Source organism: Dreissena polymorpha, chromosome 6, assembly GCF_020536995.1.
Source record: "Dreissena polymorpha isolate Duluth1 chromosome 6, UMN_Dpol_1.0, whole genome shotgun sequence".
In the NCBI taxonomy this organism is placed as follows: Eukaryota; Metazoa; Mollusca; class Bivalvia; order Myida; family Dreissenidae; genus Dreissena; species Dreissena polymorpha.
In genome coordinates, this window is record NC_068360.1 from 35,700,348 (window position 1) to 35,718,813 (window position 18,466).

General features: G+C 34.7%; 1 protein-coding gene across 1 annotated transcript in view; it reads right to left on the reverse strand.

The window, feature by feature from the left end:
• LOC127835581 (TPR and ankyrin repeat-containing protein 1-like) overlaps positions 1 to 18,466 on the reverse strand; it is a 99,542-nt gene that overhangs the window by 20,408 nt on the left and 60,668 nt on the right. Inside the window, 6 exon segments of the mRNA XM_052362017.1 lie at positions 1,685 to 1,930; positions 2,356 to 2,492; positions 3,110 to 3,256; positions 5,325 to 5,535; positions 6,148 to 6,319; positions 6,814 to 6,988. Coding sequence (XP_052217977.1) covers positions 1,685 to 1,930; positions 2,356 to 2,492; positions 3,110 to 3,256; positions 5,325 to 5,535; positions 6,148 to 6,319; positions 6,814 to 6,988 — 1,088 coding nt within the window.

The window sequence follows — 18,466 nt, forward strand, 5'->3', positions numbered from 1 at the left end:
AACACGGAAAGCCGTACGTACCTATAGACGGACACGGACAGACGGGCGGACTGACAGACGGACAGTGCGATTTGTATATGCCACCCTACCGGAGGCATAAACAAATCAGCTCAATATCTGAAAGCGGTGCGTAAAAAACCTCCGGAAAACGGTTATTATAGAGCAAATATATAAGTCTAAGCCCCATGACTTCGCAAATAAATCACTGGACTGGAACAAATTTCACACTGCATCTGTAGGGCATGTAGGTTGACTCACATACCAAAAATCAGCTATCTACAAGTGTTTCGTAAATACAATCCGGAAAACGGTTATTTTAGAGAACATTTCTAAGTCAAAGGCCCATAACTTCGCCACAAATCAATGGAGTGGAATGAATTTCACACTTCATCTTTAGGGCAGGTATGTAGACTCGCATACCAAAAATCAGCTCAATATCTGAAAGCGTTGTATTAAAAAACATCCGGAAAACGGTTATCATAGAGAAAATGTCTATATCCACTTTTGTCTAAAATTTCCATGCCTTTTACTTTTTATTAATAGAATTTCCTACATTGGATTACATCCCTTAATAAAATATTACTTCCCTTGTCAAAAAAGACCTTATACGTGTATATGATAAAACAAATTATCTCCCTTTTAATCCTATTACTTTGTTTAGCAAACATTAAGTCACAGGCCCGTATTTTTGTCAAAATTCAACGGACCGGAACTATTTTTACACTTCATATGGTCATGCAGGTAGACTCACATGCCAAAAATCAGCTCAGTTTCTTTTAACGATGCGTACAAAACCTCGGGGAGACAGAATCCGGACGGACAGACGGATAGACAGTGCGACTGCTATATGCCACCCTTACGGAGGCATGAAAAAGTACCATACCAATTACAACACACTTGTTCTTCAAGCACGTGATATGAAAATTTTCGATTGCTTAAGTTCGCTTACTTTTGCGGACTTTAAACATTGTAAAAGCAAATGCTGCCCTAAGGTAATTTATTAGATACAAATTAGTAAAAACATTTAAAGGTAAGATAATAAAACAATACAACTTTAATAAATGAAACCCTTTATAATAAACGGCATGTTCAATCAACTTCATGCGTTCTGTTTTTTCAAATAAAAAAGATAAATACAACATGTAACTGAAGCTTATTGCTTATAAAATGCACTGAAACATATTATTATATGAAAATCTCTAAATGTCTTGAATGTCATCAGATGCGACCCGGTCATTGAATACATTAGTGTATCCTTAAGACTCAGTGAGTATTGTGTATTTTAACAAGCGCGTGCTTTTATTGCGGTAACGGACTTCTCTTATACTTGATCAGTTTATTGCTTTATGATACATCAGATGGCTGATAAAGTTATTTCTTAAGCGATGTTTCAATACCACTACAGGCAGGTTAAGAAGGGATGTTAGAAGAGATACACAATTTGGCCTTGGCCTGTGAGAAAAGATGGAAACAGAACACCTCCGACAGAAATTTGGTACACAGCTTTTAAATACAACGGCACATTACTCATAAAAGTAAGTATCAATGGTCATTAAAATGTTGCACATCTGAACCTTATGGTGATGACATATTTTAAACAAAACACATGAGAAATGTGATTGTAGAAGGCTCCACAAGTTGACATTCTATGCGGAAACCACATTCGATCCGCCTACAAACAAACCTTGAGACTGCCGTCTTCCTTCCGTTCAAAGAAGAAAGGAGGACCAACGGACGCATCCAGCATAAGCAACAATTGCCTGGAAGTGACAAACATTGGAAATGCGTAATCTTTAACGTCCTGAAGGAGAGGCGGTAGATTTTCATCCTCGTGTTGCAAGTGATTTGCAATCAGGTCGTTTGCGTGACTTAACTCGCGGAAATTCTTCTGCACCTCACTGCAGAGAACTGCATTTTTCGTTATAAACATCTGAAAACAAAAACCATCCATCTATATATTTTCGGTCACCAATGCACACTGAACTCAATCAGATATAAGGAACCGTTCCCGTTCTAATGTTATCTGTTTCTGTATCATCCGTATAGCCGTACTTCTTTGATAATAATTGTTATTGCGCTTACAACATTGTTAACTTCACACAGAAGAGTACATGATCTGTTTTAGTTTAAAATATATATATTCAGAAAGACATAGAAATTATTAAATGAAATAATAAAAGAATATGGTATTATGGTGATCGTGTATGAGTATTGGTGTGTGCTATATTGCATGAGAAGGCAACGCTTTTCATGCAATACAGCTTCGTACAATCATCGTTATGAATACTCAAAATACCATACTAGCATACTATTATAAATGTTGGAAATATACAAACAACTGGAAAACCACCCCACCTGATGGAGATGGTCGTACACAGTTTCCGCCTCTTCAAATGGTTCTTCTGGCGTGGTACACACAAGGGCGTCTGGCATAGGTCCCCCAGTGGCTCCAGTAACTTCCTTCCCGCCATCAGAGTTGTCTGAGCTCTCTCCTTCAAAACATATGTTCCAAAACTATCAACATTTGTTTCTTAAAATATGTTATAAACCACATTTGGATCAGTCTATTAATGTTGCGATAGTCTGTCCATTACAAATGATGTTCAGACAAATAACGTATCTCATGTATCTTGTAAAAAATGTATCAGAGTATTGCATGAATTAGATTTGTTATTGTAACATAGGTTCTTAAATGTTAGTTTTGACTAAAATCAGGTATTTAAGGTAGTGATCGAAAGGAAAAGTTGAGAAATTGGTGACCAGTTCACACAAGAAACAAGCAATTTCAAGTTTTATATCATCACCTGCGCACATAAATAGTTAGAGAGTCTTTGAAACTTAAGAACATATATATAATATTTTTTTCTCATGACTATTTTACATCAAAATGAACTAACCAAACAATGCATATAGAAAGATATGCTTAACAAGCTTTGATTAATATGTTTTAACACTACTTATTTTACAAGGCTTTGTCTTTTTACAATAAATTGTTTTTACAGAAGTGAAATAATGTTTACAGAAAAGCGATTGTGTTCAGGTACCATCAATTTCGTAAACTTTTGTTAATTATAACACACAGTGTATTAATGTTATAACGATATGTTACCTTCGTCATTAGAATTATTTTCCTTAATGGGTGCCTGATGCACAAACTCAACACATCGAGGCAGAATGGGACCTCCAGCTTCTTTCGCCTTCGACCAGTAGGTATGGAACTGACTCCACAGTCGGTACATGCAGCAGGTTGTCTTACCTGAAAGTAGGACAACAATTTACCATAATTTGTTAATTTTTAATTTTAAACAAAACGGCCAACAAGTTATCTCAAATATATAGTTAAATACAATCTTTGTCATCGCCCAACGTTGTTAATGTTGTCTGAGTAAGAACAGGATCTAATCTGGCTGAACAACTATAACAATAGCAACGACGAAAAACGTGAATACCTTACATATGACCGTGTAGCCCTTTATCAATAATCTTTCCTTCATCAAATTAACGTTAATATTGATCCAGGATACAGATTTTGGTTTTAACGTTTTTAGAAACCATAATATGTGTCTGACAAAAAAAACAATAACAAACGTGCATACTTCCCATTTGTCCCACTATCCACATACCAAATTTTCGCAGAATCCTGATTTAAGTTTTAAAAAATGTATGTAACCATAGCAAACACATTTTTATATGTGAAAAACTATAATAACGCGAATATACCACATAGAACCCACTATCTACATATATAGAGGATATCAGGTTATTGCCTGATCTTTTTGTAATATATCAGGCAAGGCTTTGAATAATATAACGGCGAGGCTTGCCAAGCCGTTATTTTATTTGTGCCGAGCCTGATATATTACAAAAAGAGCAGACAGTAACCTGTTTATTCGGTTATCATACCTCTACGTCCCCGATTTTAACGAAATAATAAAAAAATCGTTAAAAAGCTGCAGTTTTAGCGGGAAAGAATATGACTTTTGTCGTTTGACTTGTTAATAATGACGTCATGAGCACCCGCGCTTACTATTTATAAAAACAGTTTTTTTGCTGTTTGTGTTGCATTTTGTGTTTAAAATATATTACATCGTGGTATCAATTTGTTTGTTTTGTTGCATCTGATTCGATTTTACTAAATTGATTACTTTATAGTTTATTCCGAGTAATATGCCCTCTCTCCACACAGGACTGATTTAAGAACTTCCTGTTGACCATGATATAAAAACTATATCAGGCAACGTTATATCAGGCAGATATCAATGTGGTGTAATGATAAAAAGTTGTATCAACCTATCTTATATACCTTATATGCGTTTTTGCAGGATATAGATTAAAACTTGCACATGGATGTAACGCATGGTCTCTGGGATAAACCGGTTTCACAGGTAAGGACTAAACACATAAAACATTGTCTTGACTGAAGCATCGAATAAATGATACCCCAGAAACACTAAGAGGAAAACTATTCTTGGTACCATCTGCTGGTTTTTATTTCAGGCTTATTTTTTTATTTAAGTACATTTTAAAGTATACCATTTAAAAATAAACACCAATAACCTTCACGATAATGTAACTTAATTTTGGATATTGTAAACAACAACAAAAGTCTGTTCTAAGACATTGCAAAATATATTCAATCATACAATTTTTAAAATAAATTCCATTGAAGTGTGTTAAACCAAATGTATGAACATACATTATCATTTTGCTAAATAACTACAGCTTTCTCTCTCTTATGGTGTTTATTGATATTCCACATATGCAGGTGCAGACATTTTTCAGTACATGTATATCCTATATTTTGACCTATAACCTCATGGCATGAACCTAACCGCAAAACTGTGTTGTGCAGTTATGCACAACACACCATCTCATATAGGTTAACATATGTGCCGAGTTATATTTGGAACGATGGCGAAATGTTAAACGTAAGGAGAAGAACAAGATAGAGAGCAGGCATTTTTAAGACAGACAGATGACAACACGCCCAATTAAAGAGGCGAAATAATCCTACATAATTCCCTTTTAATCCTCTAGTAGTAGAGAATCAGAAAAAGGGTTACAATGATGCAATGACATGCATTAGTTTGGTTGATGTTGATCAAACCAGTGGGGATTTCTCCACGTTATTAGATTTCACCACAGCGCTCAAGACCACGAAAAAAATGGACTCTTAAATAAAGTGATCACTTGGAACCTATAGATATAGTTCCAAACTTGTCCCAAATTTCATGAATAACAAATGGGTGCTTGGAGACTCTGCCTAAGGCGTACGGATCGCATTAATTTTCAAAAACACACAAACACACTTAAACAGTACCCACCAGTTCCACTTCTTCCGAGGAGCAAAATGGGAGCCTTAGACTTGAGGTTGATGAAGGCATGCTCCAGGTCTGTCACTCGGAACGGAAAGTCAACCTTGGTCTCAATGTTCTGTAGAACGTGACTTACAAGAGCGGACGAAAACGAGTAGAACTTGAGAATGTGGTACTCATTCTCGTTGGAGCTCGCTGGCGGGAAGTATTTCTGAATCACCTAAATGCATAGATGATATAGTGCAAATCAAGATAACGCTCTGGATTGGTTCGTAGACACTTTTGACAAGAAGTGAGAACAGCATATCAGTAATTTCATGCCCTGAAGTGAGTTCAAAGGCGAAAACCATTTAATAATGTTTTCTCTCTCATAAATATTTTCAGTAAAACATTGCTAAAATATTAGGTTTGTTTTTAAATTTATTTGGCACAGTAAATGCAAAAGATTACTTCATGTCAAAAGAAACAAAATGGCGGACGCACTGTTATGACCCCAGGAAAGAAAAAATGTAAATCGCTTCTCTTATGTAAAAAAGTTCTGAACAATGTAAAAGCACAGCATCGCTTGTGCTTTAAACGTATTTCATAATTATCTCACAAAACGTTTAAGTTAGAAATTATGGACAACCGTTTTCAAATTCAGATAAATATTTTCGATTGATAATCTACTTTCACGTTTAGACAGAAGTTAGTTGAAAAAAAAGGTTTCAATTTGGTGGTCACTTCTCAAGTCTTATGTCTGCAGCATTAGGTAGCACTTGCGTACTAAATCACTTTGTTTACAAGAATGTATTTGAGAAAAATACTATCAACTGCTTTTGTCCTTAGTTACCTGATTGTGATGTACCAATTCTTCTTTGGTAACGTCATTTTCTGCGTAAAGCAATGGGTAGCGCTTGCCGACCCCAGGTTGTGTGATCTCATCAACGCGCATACCTCGCAGGTTCTTTTGAATGATGCACTGCTCTCCCCGCTCATGGGACTTGTTTATCCTCTGAACCGATCTGGAATACGGCATGATTAAGATCAGTTTTGAACAAGGCATTTACAACAATTCTAACACAATCCTTTACATAAAATAAAATTAATTAAATTGAAGAACAGACGTACATTTTCCTTAAAGCTAATAAACACAAAATTCATTAGAATCTATTCAGGTACATAACATTAAACACTTCATAGAATAAACTTTATGTATATAATTGAATATCAACAAACCAGTAAATAAAATGCAACCATCGAAATTGCTTTTTATGGTTTGTAAAGACGTATTTTAAAACTGTTTTTAAAATGTTTCAGTCATCGGTATTACAAATCAGTAATATTTGTTCCAAAATTGTAATCCCCACATTTTTATTAAATTATATTTTCAAAACAGCTTAGGCAAACACGTAGGCACACGCATGCTAATACAGTTACAAATAATTTGAATATAGTTGTTACTTTTACTAATAAACTCAATGTTTATCTACACGAAACTATTAAACAGAGTCCTAGCCTGTAAATCTTCTTATGGTCCATGACGATATCCCAGACTCGTATAATCTCAGAATAAATATTCCCTCCACGAACAGGCTGAATTATGCCCCCTTCCTCCGAATGGAGACGGCGTTCGGCCGTCTCACTAAGACGTGGAGAGAATGCCACTGCTAGCTCCCAGATGATACGCTGGCCTGGATTTTTAAAAATCCTTTGAAACAGTGTTACCAGAATTGACAATACATTGTAACAAGAGCTGTGACAACACAGTTTGCTTGACCACAGCAACATATTTGAAGTAAAATATATGTAGTAGTCACTGTGTATATAAATGTATAATACCTCTCTTCAGACTAAATTGAATGCCCAGAAATAATTTGTGTATGCTTATTCGCAGTGACCTTGACTCAAATGCCACTAATGCAATCCCAATCTAGAGCATCGTAGGTACTACATACAAACACAATTCCAGCCCATGTACTGCTTTCGAACTCAAGTTACTCACTGGAAACATTTAAGTAACAGTGACGTTGTTCTCACAGTCCCAAATGCCATCCCAACAATGATTTGCATGTAAGGTGTATCTAAATCTACATTTCATACAAATACAAACCTTTTATAAGCGAAAATATTATTAACGTATTCATTTGCGCTTGACAATGATATAAAAGGCATTAAGATGATAATTGTAAACAATACACATTTCTCTTTAAGAGCTTTAAAGAAACCCGAATATCCTGTTTAATTAAAAAAAAATGCAGACTTCATATTAACCCGACGTGTACATTCAATTTTTTTATCCATACAAAGTTGTTTACCGCTTTGATCTAAAACTGGCATCAGACTGACAATTCTTAAAATAATAAGGTAGATTGTTGCATTATTTTGGACTGAACACGGCAATATATATATCAGCCAATTGTGTACGTCGTCTAGGGATGTAGAATTTGTCTCCTTGTGTTACCTTAATTTGTAATGTTCTCTAGCAGGTTCGAACAATTCCCTAAGGTATACTGGAGCAATATCACTTAAGAGACGAAAGACATCAGCTTATACTTCAAAGACCACTCTGGCTTTAACTGTAAGCCAGTGTTATTGTTTCAGATCAGTGAATGGTTCTTTCAACGAAGCATTCATAACTACTGTGGCGATACGGGTTTGGACTAGCTATAGGTTCTTGATAAAATAAACAGGAACCTCTGTTTAGAAACCATCACCAAAGTCAATATGCACATGAACTTATCCATGTACTCATGATTATTATACTCATTTGAAAGATGCTTAGCTTTTATAATTCATAGCTTTGCATGAGCAATCTGACACTTTTCTGGAAGTTATTGTCAAAGTTGTGTTAGTCATGATTACACAAAGATCTCTTACATAATTGATGAACTTTACTTCGCAACCACTGACAGCGAGGCTTGATGTTCTCAATTTCATAAACTGTTGGCTGGTTCCATATACAATAATTGCAGTTTTTGATTGGTTCATATTTTCTATAAAGGTTGACAACCACATTTTCGGAATTTCCTGTTAGAATTTTAAATGCTAGCTTATGGTCATTTCAAAAAATAAGGTGTTAATGTCAATCCAATCTGCTGAAAGCAGATATATACAAGGTTAATATAACTTGTCCGGCACAAGAACCCTGAGGGACAACGAAAAGCTATGGCTCAGTTTCATATGATGAAGTTAAGACTAACACTTCCATTGTTCTGCTGGTGAAAAAGGAGTTGTTCCATTTTAAGTGAATGTAATCAATAACAAATTCATCTTGAATAATGCGAATTAGTATTGCAATATCAATGGCATCGAACGCTGTAATCAAGTCAACCAAGGTCACGATAGTAACTATTATCAATGGTTTCTCGAAGGTCATTATACATTCTAAGAATTGCCGTTTCAACTTTTTGATATCTTCTTTAGGCACTTTGGTATGGTCGAAGAAAATTATTAGACAAGATCATGAATTTGGTTTAATGCAGCTGTTTCAAGAATATGCTGAAAATGTCAAATTTGACACCGGACGATAGTTCCAAAAGGAGATCGTTCGTCTGCAACAAGGGTTAAATCACAGCACTTTTTCATGTGTCAGGAAATACACATAACAATGATCTTTTTACTATTTCTGTAAATATAGGTGTAAATTCTTTGAGTCTAAAAGTTGGGATATCATCAAGTTAATTGTTGTAGCTTTGGATGTATTAACAAGTGTTACAATATCACTTTGGGATAGCGGTTTTAAAACACAAAGGGGCTTCGTGATCACAAGTGGATTTTAGCAGAACAAATGATGTTATTTTAATTGATAAATTATCAAGCTAATTTCTTAATTTGATCAATTTTTAAGCAAAGTATCGACAAAAAGTCGTTCACCATAGATACTGCACAAAAATGTAATGTAAGTGGGGTTTCCTTCGAAAAACCCATCAAATCGAATGTTTGAGCGAATGACTTCCTTGTTTTTTTCTTCTGCATAGCCATTTTCGTCGTTGCAGTATTATCATTGATTCTGGAAAGTTCCGCACAATAAATGTTTGCCACATATTTGTAAACGTTTCTAGACAGGCAAGATTTTATTCACGCATACACATTTTGTACACGGCTCTTTTGTACCGTGATAGCTGTTTCATCGTGCAAGTCAACCTTAACAATACTTTTATAAGAAAAAGGACATACTAATGCGAAAAAGCTGACCACAGTTATAAGTCTTGGACAGTGTATGTTCATTAAGATCCTGAAAACAAATGAACAATTTTATGTCAATATCTGTAGTAAGTATAGAGATAAAAAGTTGTTGCACCCAAACGTTAATCAGAATTTTCCAAGTTAAAAAAGGGGCAACTTTGGTAAAATTGCAGAACTGTGGACGTTGGTCAGTTACCTCGCACAAATAACATTAACACGGGTGCAATTTCAATTGAATTCCTGAATTAGAGGCAGTGATATTTACACATTTACGTTTACCTAAACCGTTTGTGTAAGTATAATTGGGGCAGATGTCTGCAAAATTGATGGTACGAGTTATGGAACTTGGTCAAACACCTTAAAACATTTACATTTATAAGCCGATAAACACTCAAAATCAACGAATATTTCGTACAATAGTTAGAAAAATGAAGTTAACACATAAATCAACTCAAGACGTGGTCTGGTAACAAAGATTTAACGCGATTCAAAATGCTTGTTTTAATTTTGTTGTGTCATGAGTTTGTAGTTCTTATGAATACTTCGTTCATCTGACGCTGCCCGAAGCCAGTCTCGAGTTCGCTCGTAAATGTTCAGATATCATGGCGGGAAATTCACAAAGAATTTATTAAGACACAAAAAATATAAACGAGCATTTTGTATCGCGTCAAATCTGTTACCATACCACATCTAGCGTTGACATTTTGGCTAGTGCTCTAAGGTGAACTGATTTGTTTTATGGGTTGACTTTATTTTACAAAATATTTTACGAAATATTCGTTGATTTTTAGTATTTATGTTGTTTTTTAAATACATTAGTTTAGCGTGAAATGAATTTATCGAGAAGAAACAGTAATATGAAGATGTTTCAAGTTTACATTAACAAAGTTTCTTCTTTCAGAAAATGGGAAATAATTCTTCTAAAGCAGGTCAGAGTTATATAACTTGGTCAGCGACCTCATACAATAACAGTGAATAAATGTGTTCAGTTTCTATTGAATTCCTGTAGTAGAAACAATAAAATGATGTTGCAAGTAACCAATATTCAGATTACAACACAATTGCATTATCCTGCTAATTTGCAGGTTAGAGATATGCAAATTGGCCGATGACGATGAACACATGTGTGACATTTCAATTGAAGACCTGTTATAGAAGCAGTGATATTGAGATGGTGCCCATCCCAAGACATGTGTAATCTGCATCATTCTGAACCAAATGAAAAACGCTGTAGAGCCGCACTTCTGTGACCAAAAAGCCGGCTTCCGAAAGAAGAGATCGTACATGAGTAAGATCGCAACCCTGCGCATAATTCTGTAAAAATCTCTGGAGTTGAACTCGCCTCTCGATTTCAACATCAGCGACTTTGATAAAGACACCCGACAGCGATACACTCCAGTCCCTCTAGAGACTACTGAGTCACTACAGAATGCCAGAAAAGATCACCAACATTATCAGAACTTCTTATGATGAGACAACCTGCACATTTGTTTATGGCAAAAATACCAGGAGTAAGGCAAGGGTGCTTTCTCTCATCTTGCATATTGATTCTTACCATGGACGGCGGCATCAAGGATTCGACGAACCACAAGCAAAACTCCAGTGGACACTATGGAAGCACTTTGGCGAAATCAACTTTGCCGACAATCTGGCTCTTATCTCTTACACACAACAGCAGGAGCAGGAATACCCCAACATAGTCTAAAACAACAAATCTGGTACGGGCCTGACCATCAACAGAGGAAAGAGCAAGGTGTTCAATACCGACGCATCCAACGACACAGCCATCACAGCTAAATGCGAGGCACAAGCGGCGAAGGACTGCTTTACCTACCTCGGCAGCATCCTGGAAAACCACGAAGGAACGGATGTAGACGTCGGTACCCACATCGGTAAAGAACAAGCAACGGGAGAACATCTGGGGATCCAGCGCTAAAGGCACCAACACCAAGATAAGATTCCTCGATACCACCATGAAGCAAAGATTATTCTATAGAGAAGTGACAAGGAGAACCGCCGTCAACACCATGAAAAAAATCTAGGTTGTCATCAACACCTTCATAAGCACAATCCTTAAGATCCTAAAAAGGAAAACTTCAAACCTGTAATCCACAATGGAAGTGGAAGAGAGGGCGGCCTCAAAAACACCTGTCGCCGTGACCTTAAAGCACAGGCCAAGTAGATGAGAGGCGGTGATGCCAGCTTAAGAGACTCGCTCCGAACATAGACGCCAGGAGAAAGCTGGTAGGCGGTCTACCAGAATCAAAGCAGTACACAAACGTTAACATGTGGATGAGTAGAATAGCTTTAAGTATTCGTTTAGGAGTAGAACTTAATATCATGCACACAGAACCACAATCTGAACGCTTCGGACAGTAGGCTACATCACACCGTCTCTCTGATGTACGAAGGCAGCCGTCATATTGGATTTGGAACTACTTAAGAAAACAAGATGGCGGCCCCCTCGGTTCAAACGCCTCGTAAAGAGGAAAAATTAAAATGTGTTTTTTAGCTCGTCTGTTTTAAGATTACAAACTTTAAGTAATAATTTAATGTAGATCTGTGAATTCCCACAACATACTTACAAACTTGTTAAAATTTAAAGATGATATTATTGACATAGGAGTAGTATTGACATCGAGTAAATTTAAAAAATAAATCGGCTGTTTTCGTTATATTTTGTGACACTACGAGGATTGATTACAAAAACTTGATGAAGTATGAAACACATTACTTATTATATGCGCATGGGTGGCCGAGTGGTCTGAACGGTAGACTTTTACTCCAGGGGTCAATGGTTCGAGCCCATCTGAGGGTTACTTTTATATTTTTATTTAATTTTATTCTTGTTTTTTTTATTGCAGCTTTATAGATCCAATGTTTGCCTTCATCAATATAGCATATAATGAAAAACATAATTTGGAGAGCTCTTATGTTATAGTTAGATTTTGTGACATTACAAGGATTGCTTATATAAAGTATAAAATAAACCACTGACTATATGGGAGCACTGATGGCCCATTGGTTTAAGCACTTGACCTTTACTCCAAGGGTCAGTGGATCGAGATCAGTTACTGACGACTTCCTTTCTTTTTTTAAAATTGTAATCTTGTTTTTGTTATTGAGGTATTTTGTTCCAATGTTTACTTATCAATTTAAAGTATTTAATAACAAACTTCAATACATGTCTAATCTGTGAAAACGTCCCTTTGAAATTGCTAGTTTTCCTCTTACATTCCCTTGTATTTAAAGATAATATACTTTCCTCTCCAGAGGAAAGAGGTATGGGTTTGAATCCCATCGGGGGCTTCAGAGGATGATTCATATTGAGACAAATGTTAATATTTGCTTTAGTGTATCCCAACATTAACCTAATATTAAATAAATAACTGTGAAAGATAATTCAAAATAATGTTTGTTTCTATATACATTGTGATCCATGGACAAGAACATTCAATTATGCAAGACACATGTATGATTGTACGACAGCAAACTGAGAATGGACATTCATTTTAGATTGTTAAGTAACTAAAACTATAAATGTTGTAAAGCTTGTGTATGACGTCCTTGCTTCTGGACAGCAGAACAGTTTAGGCATACGTGATTACTCTTTTTTTTTAGGATCAACATCGATGCATGCTTACTTAAGCAAAGTTGAACTCTTAAAAAACGCGATGAATGGGGAACTGAATTTGTCATGTTTGTTGCTTGCAATTTACTGAACATAATGTTACTGGTGAACAAATGCCTTCTCTCTTTACAGGGAGATGGTGTTTTTCATAAATATCCAGGTTAATTTGTATAAATAAGACCTCGTAACATATTTATATATATGTAGTATACAATGAATTCTAAGCTATACATTTATGATGATGGCATTATGTGTTTCGCTGTAAATGTACAGAGAAAATATACTACAGCCGCATGTCACCAGAGTTGTTAAAGGGCATTTAGACAGTATTGTCCCTGACCTTTGCCCATTTTTACATATTCTTATAAAAAACTGATTCTTTTTTAGCGTGCAAAGGGGATGGAGGAGCATTTGTTGGTGCCTTTTTAAAAAGTTGTTTCATTGTGTCGAAAATTGAGTTTTAAAATTTATACACAATTCCTAATATGAGGCAAATTCCAACAATGTCTGTGGTTTTTCATGTAAAAACAAGAGATGTGTTTGTCAGAAACATAATGCCCCCTATTGCGCCGCTTTGAAGCCGTATACTTGACCTTTGACCTTTAAGGATGACCTTGATCTTTCAGTACTCAAAATATGCAGCTCTATGAGATACACATGCATGCCAAATATCAATTTGCTATCTTCAAAATTACAAAAGTTTTGGGAAATTTTAACGTTTTCGGACAGACAGACTGACAGACAGACAGACTGACGGACAGTTAAACAGTTAAATGCCACCCTACCGGGGGCATAAAAAAACTGTATTCTTAATTGGTTTATGGTTGTTATAGTTGTCTCCACGGTATTGGAATAACCAATTTACACTAAAGGCTAAAACAGGGCTGACCCATTACCTTTCAACCACCAGGTTCATTAAATACTTACTGGTGATATGTGATCTTGAAAGGATTTTTAATACGTCATTTTGGTTAGCACATATACGTTAGTTTTACAAATTCACTGAGTGTAAACATTGGGCACAAATATAGCTCAAAGTGATTGGGAAACAAATTATTGTGTTCTGATTTACATACATGTATTTACACTTGCAAAATTCAAAGTTAAGAATGGTAATTGTTCTCTTATTGCCAACAACTGTATAGATCTTAACATTGTAAACGGGTTGTTTTGTCTTTATCACTACTTTTGTACATTCTTTTGTATTGCCCTCTTTATATTAACTTTCAACATATATATTATATCCAGTAATTGTAGATATCAGATGTTCTGTGACGTAAATTTGTAGGGTTCTTGTTACTTGTCACACCCATATCCATTTCGTAATGCCTTAACACTGATATAGGATATTCGTGATGTTTGATTATTTTATTTATGTAAACTTATTCTTTATGCTGATGACAGTGCCATCCTTTATTCTCACAAAGATCCTAGTATCACCAGTAGTGTTGTGTGTAAAGAACTTGAAAATTGTAGTAAATGGTTAGTTGATAACACACTGTCTTTACACCTTGGAAAAACTGAATGTATAGTGTTTGGTTCCAAAATGAAATTATCTAAACTTCATAACTTTAATGTAAAACGTAATGATCACACAATTGTTTCTCAATCATCTGTTAAACACATTGGTTCAATATTCGACACTGATCTTTCTGCTACATCTATTGATAATACTATTATTAAAAAGGTGAACTCAAGAATAAGATTCTTGTATAGACAAAACCACTGTTTAAATATGGAATTAAGAACATTGTTATGTAACTCATTGGTTCAATGCCATTTTGACTATGCTAGCTCTTCATGGTACAATGGTATTAGTAAACAGTTAAAAAATAGATGACTTAGAATAAAGTTGTTAAATGTATTCATTGATATGACTCTAGAACATCTTTGAAAGTTAAAGATTTTAGTAGTATTGGTTGGTTAAATGTTCAAAACAGAGTTAAGCAATAAACACTCAACCATGTTTATAAAATTGTTAACAAGAAATGTCATTCTTACATGTATAATAATTTTAGTTTAGTGTCTGATATACATAGTGATAACAGTTGACATAGTAAAGGTAACTTTATTTACCTCAACGTCCTCAAGTGAATGGTTTTACCAGCACTACATTTTATTATAAAGCGATCAAAAGACTGAAACTGTCTACCGTCTGATGTAAAACTCGTCAAGAATAAATATGAATTTAAAAAGAAACCGAAAACTTCTCTCAAAGACAATATGAAATTGAACGAAAATGCTGATTTTATTTTTTACTAGTAGTCTTATTGTTTTAATTAATGTTTTATGTGATTGGTTTGTTATATATATATAAATATAAATATTACTGTTGTTTAAATAAGTCATCAATACAGTAATTGTACGTACATTTTAAATGTGATGACAAGATAGTAGTTTACATTGTGTAACTAGTGCTCTCTAATAATATATGCTAATTACTATTTGATTACAAGACTATAGTCTCAAGTTTAAATGAATGATATTTTTATGCGTATTAATGCCACCATTTTTGAACATTTGCCACCCATCTATAGGGCCCCATTTGAAATAAGTTGCAAAACTTTCATGGGACATCCTGTGGAATATATATCATGTCTTGATTTGAACATCTTGTAACTACTTGTTATTTCAGATCTCTGCCAAATACTCTGACAAGTTACTTGTAACTGAATTTAAATGATTAACATTGACTGTGATATTCAAAATGTGATCTATCAATGCATTGTGATCCAAAACCTGTGATAATTGTTTTAAAATTGTTAAATGTTGTAAATTGACTGTATTGTATGATCTGTACTTGTATGACATATATACATATGCATGAATAAATCAATAAATCAATATTAAGAAAAGTGTGACTGTGTTGCCAGACATATTACAGTTAAATTACTTCATGTCAGCTATGGCAGTCAGGGATGGAAACTATCTTTTTAAAATTGTTGCCTGCACTGTCGACCATATTAGGTGTTTTTTCCCGGCTAAAGAGTACCGACCCAAAACCATGGGCATGTCTGTGATATGTATCTTAAAGTTTCTTAAAAGATAAATAATATAAATTTTAACAACACCACTGCTGAGTTTTAACGTTTCCAATACAGTATGTCTTATTTGGAGAGGCCATTCTGAATTGAGTTCATTTCCAAGGGCAAATTTATGCAATAATATATGAATATTACCAAACTGAACATTGTTACACTGTCCCTAATTATAATGGCATTGGATTGTGCAAGGCTTTCAAAAGGTAGTTGCCTGGCCGGGATAACAACATGTGGAAAATATAAATAATATCTGCCAAAGGTACTGTATGGTAGCCATAATCAAATGTACAGAAAGAATTGTTTTTCAAATTCAATCGAGCTCCCCACTCATTCCATTCCATGAAACCTTTCAGGTGTCTCAATACTGATAATAGTAAACCCTACCGAGGGCCGTATGGCTATGGTCCATATACAGTTTGTGACTGCCTGGCTGGTCACTATAATTCCATTGGGACAAACGTGGAGTTTACTATTTCTTATATTACACCGAAGAGTTTTCTCTGTATCACTGTGCAGTGTTTTACGATTGTTTATGGTATAGAACATATACATATTTATTAAATCTCAAAGTTTGTCGCCCTGCCGAACATCAGCAATGTTGCAATAAATATATATTAAGTAATACTGATTCTTTTAAGTTTGAATAATGTTGTTGTTTTCACTTCAATAAACAACTTATTGGCTTTCTTAACATTTTATTAATATTTGAATATTTTGCATGCAATAACATCTACTTTTAAACCATAACATTAATAAATATTCTATTATATTACTCCTTAGAGATATTGGTCCTATATATCTATATTATCGTTTAATTTAGTGCAAACATAGTGGTGTGTAACCCCAACTATATTTTCGATGTAATATCTTCCGCCTAGAGGCGTTAGACATATCCTTCCACCAAATACACCCAAGAGACGATCGCCCTTATGGCGGAATTGTCCGAGGATTCCCGATTGACAGAACCAAAAAAAAACATAAATCAGCATTTCAAGTTGTATGAATGAAAGAACAGATCAATATATATTTTTAAATCTTTACGTATAGACATAATGACATTATTATATGCATAAAAATACACGTTTGAGGAAATATATAATTTTCATCGTTTGAGTTAAGGTTCATGTAGAGGCTTCAGTTTGAAAAATGTGGGACTCCAAGCATTGAACTCAAATTTGACTAAACGAAGAGTGCCACATTGAAAATGTTTACATATTTGCTTAAAAGGATGGTTAACCTACAAACTGCTACCAATATTGTGCAGCAAAATCTCATACCATCGACAAAATCAATCAAAATACAAAGCGATTTTTACACAAAAAGAGACATTATTTTCAAAAATCTGAATGATGTTTATTCAACGTATTTCGGCGGAAAATTATATAACTAGTTAATGATATCGACATTGATGAGGGCAAGTTACGCTTAAATAGTAAAAAAAAAATACATATCTAGAAATATCAAAACTCGAACACATATCATTTCATGACGATGGGGGCAGCCATTTTGAGATTAATAAAATTGAAAGAAACATGCTAAAAACTCACTCATCGCCTTATTGACATTCCAAACGGTTGACGATGACAAATGCATTGGATTGTAATCTTTCCGTTGATGTGTACAAACTGCATGATCAGACCTCATAAACATTCCAAAAAAATGACTTTGTAAGAAGCATTTGGCCAATGTTTACAATTGTTGTCGAATCCCATGTACTTGTATTATTGCGCACAAAATAGTACGCTTACAGACTGACAGAAAGATCGATACGAAACTCAGTTCAATTCATCACGGTATACTATTTTATTGATAATATATAATAATAATTCGCTTCAACAACCTAAATGTAAAAAAATAATTCTTTTAAACGAATATTTTAATAGATGCACTTCGGCTCGAGAAAAAACAATACAAATACACTAAAAAAAGACGTGTGTGGAAAATTTTCAGCTGGAAATATTTGAAATGGAGTAAGTGATTATATCTCTGTGTGATCATTCCTGTTATTAAGCGCGATCTCTTCCTGATTAATGTTAACAGTTGTTTTACTAGTCGCTACCAACTGTAAAAATAACGATGTGTTTTCTTAGGTATGTGTATACACATACCAGGTTTTCTTACTACTTCACGTGATTTCGACCGATTTGTAATGCAAGTTTTTTCTACGGAGCACAGCGAGTGCCACGCTTTTTTCTACGGAGCACAGCGAGTGCCACGCTTTCAAAATGGGGAAAAGGAATCGATGTACAAATGTATAAAAAGATTCGGTTTGCCAAAAGGAACACATTAATCAAAACTGTACAAGGACAGTA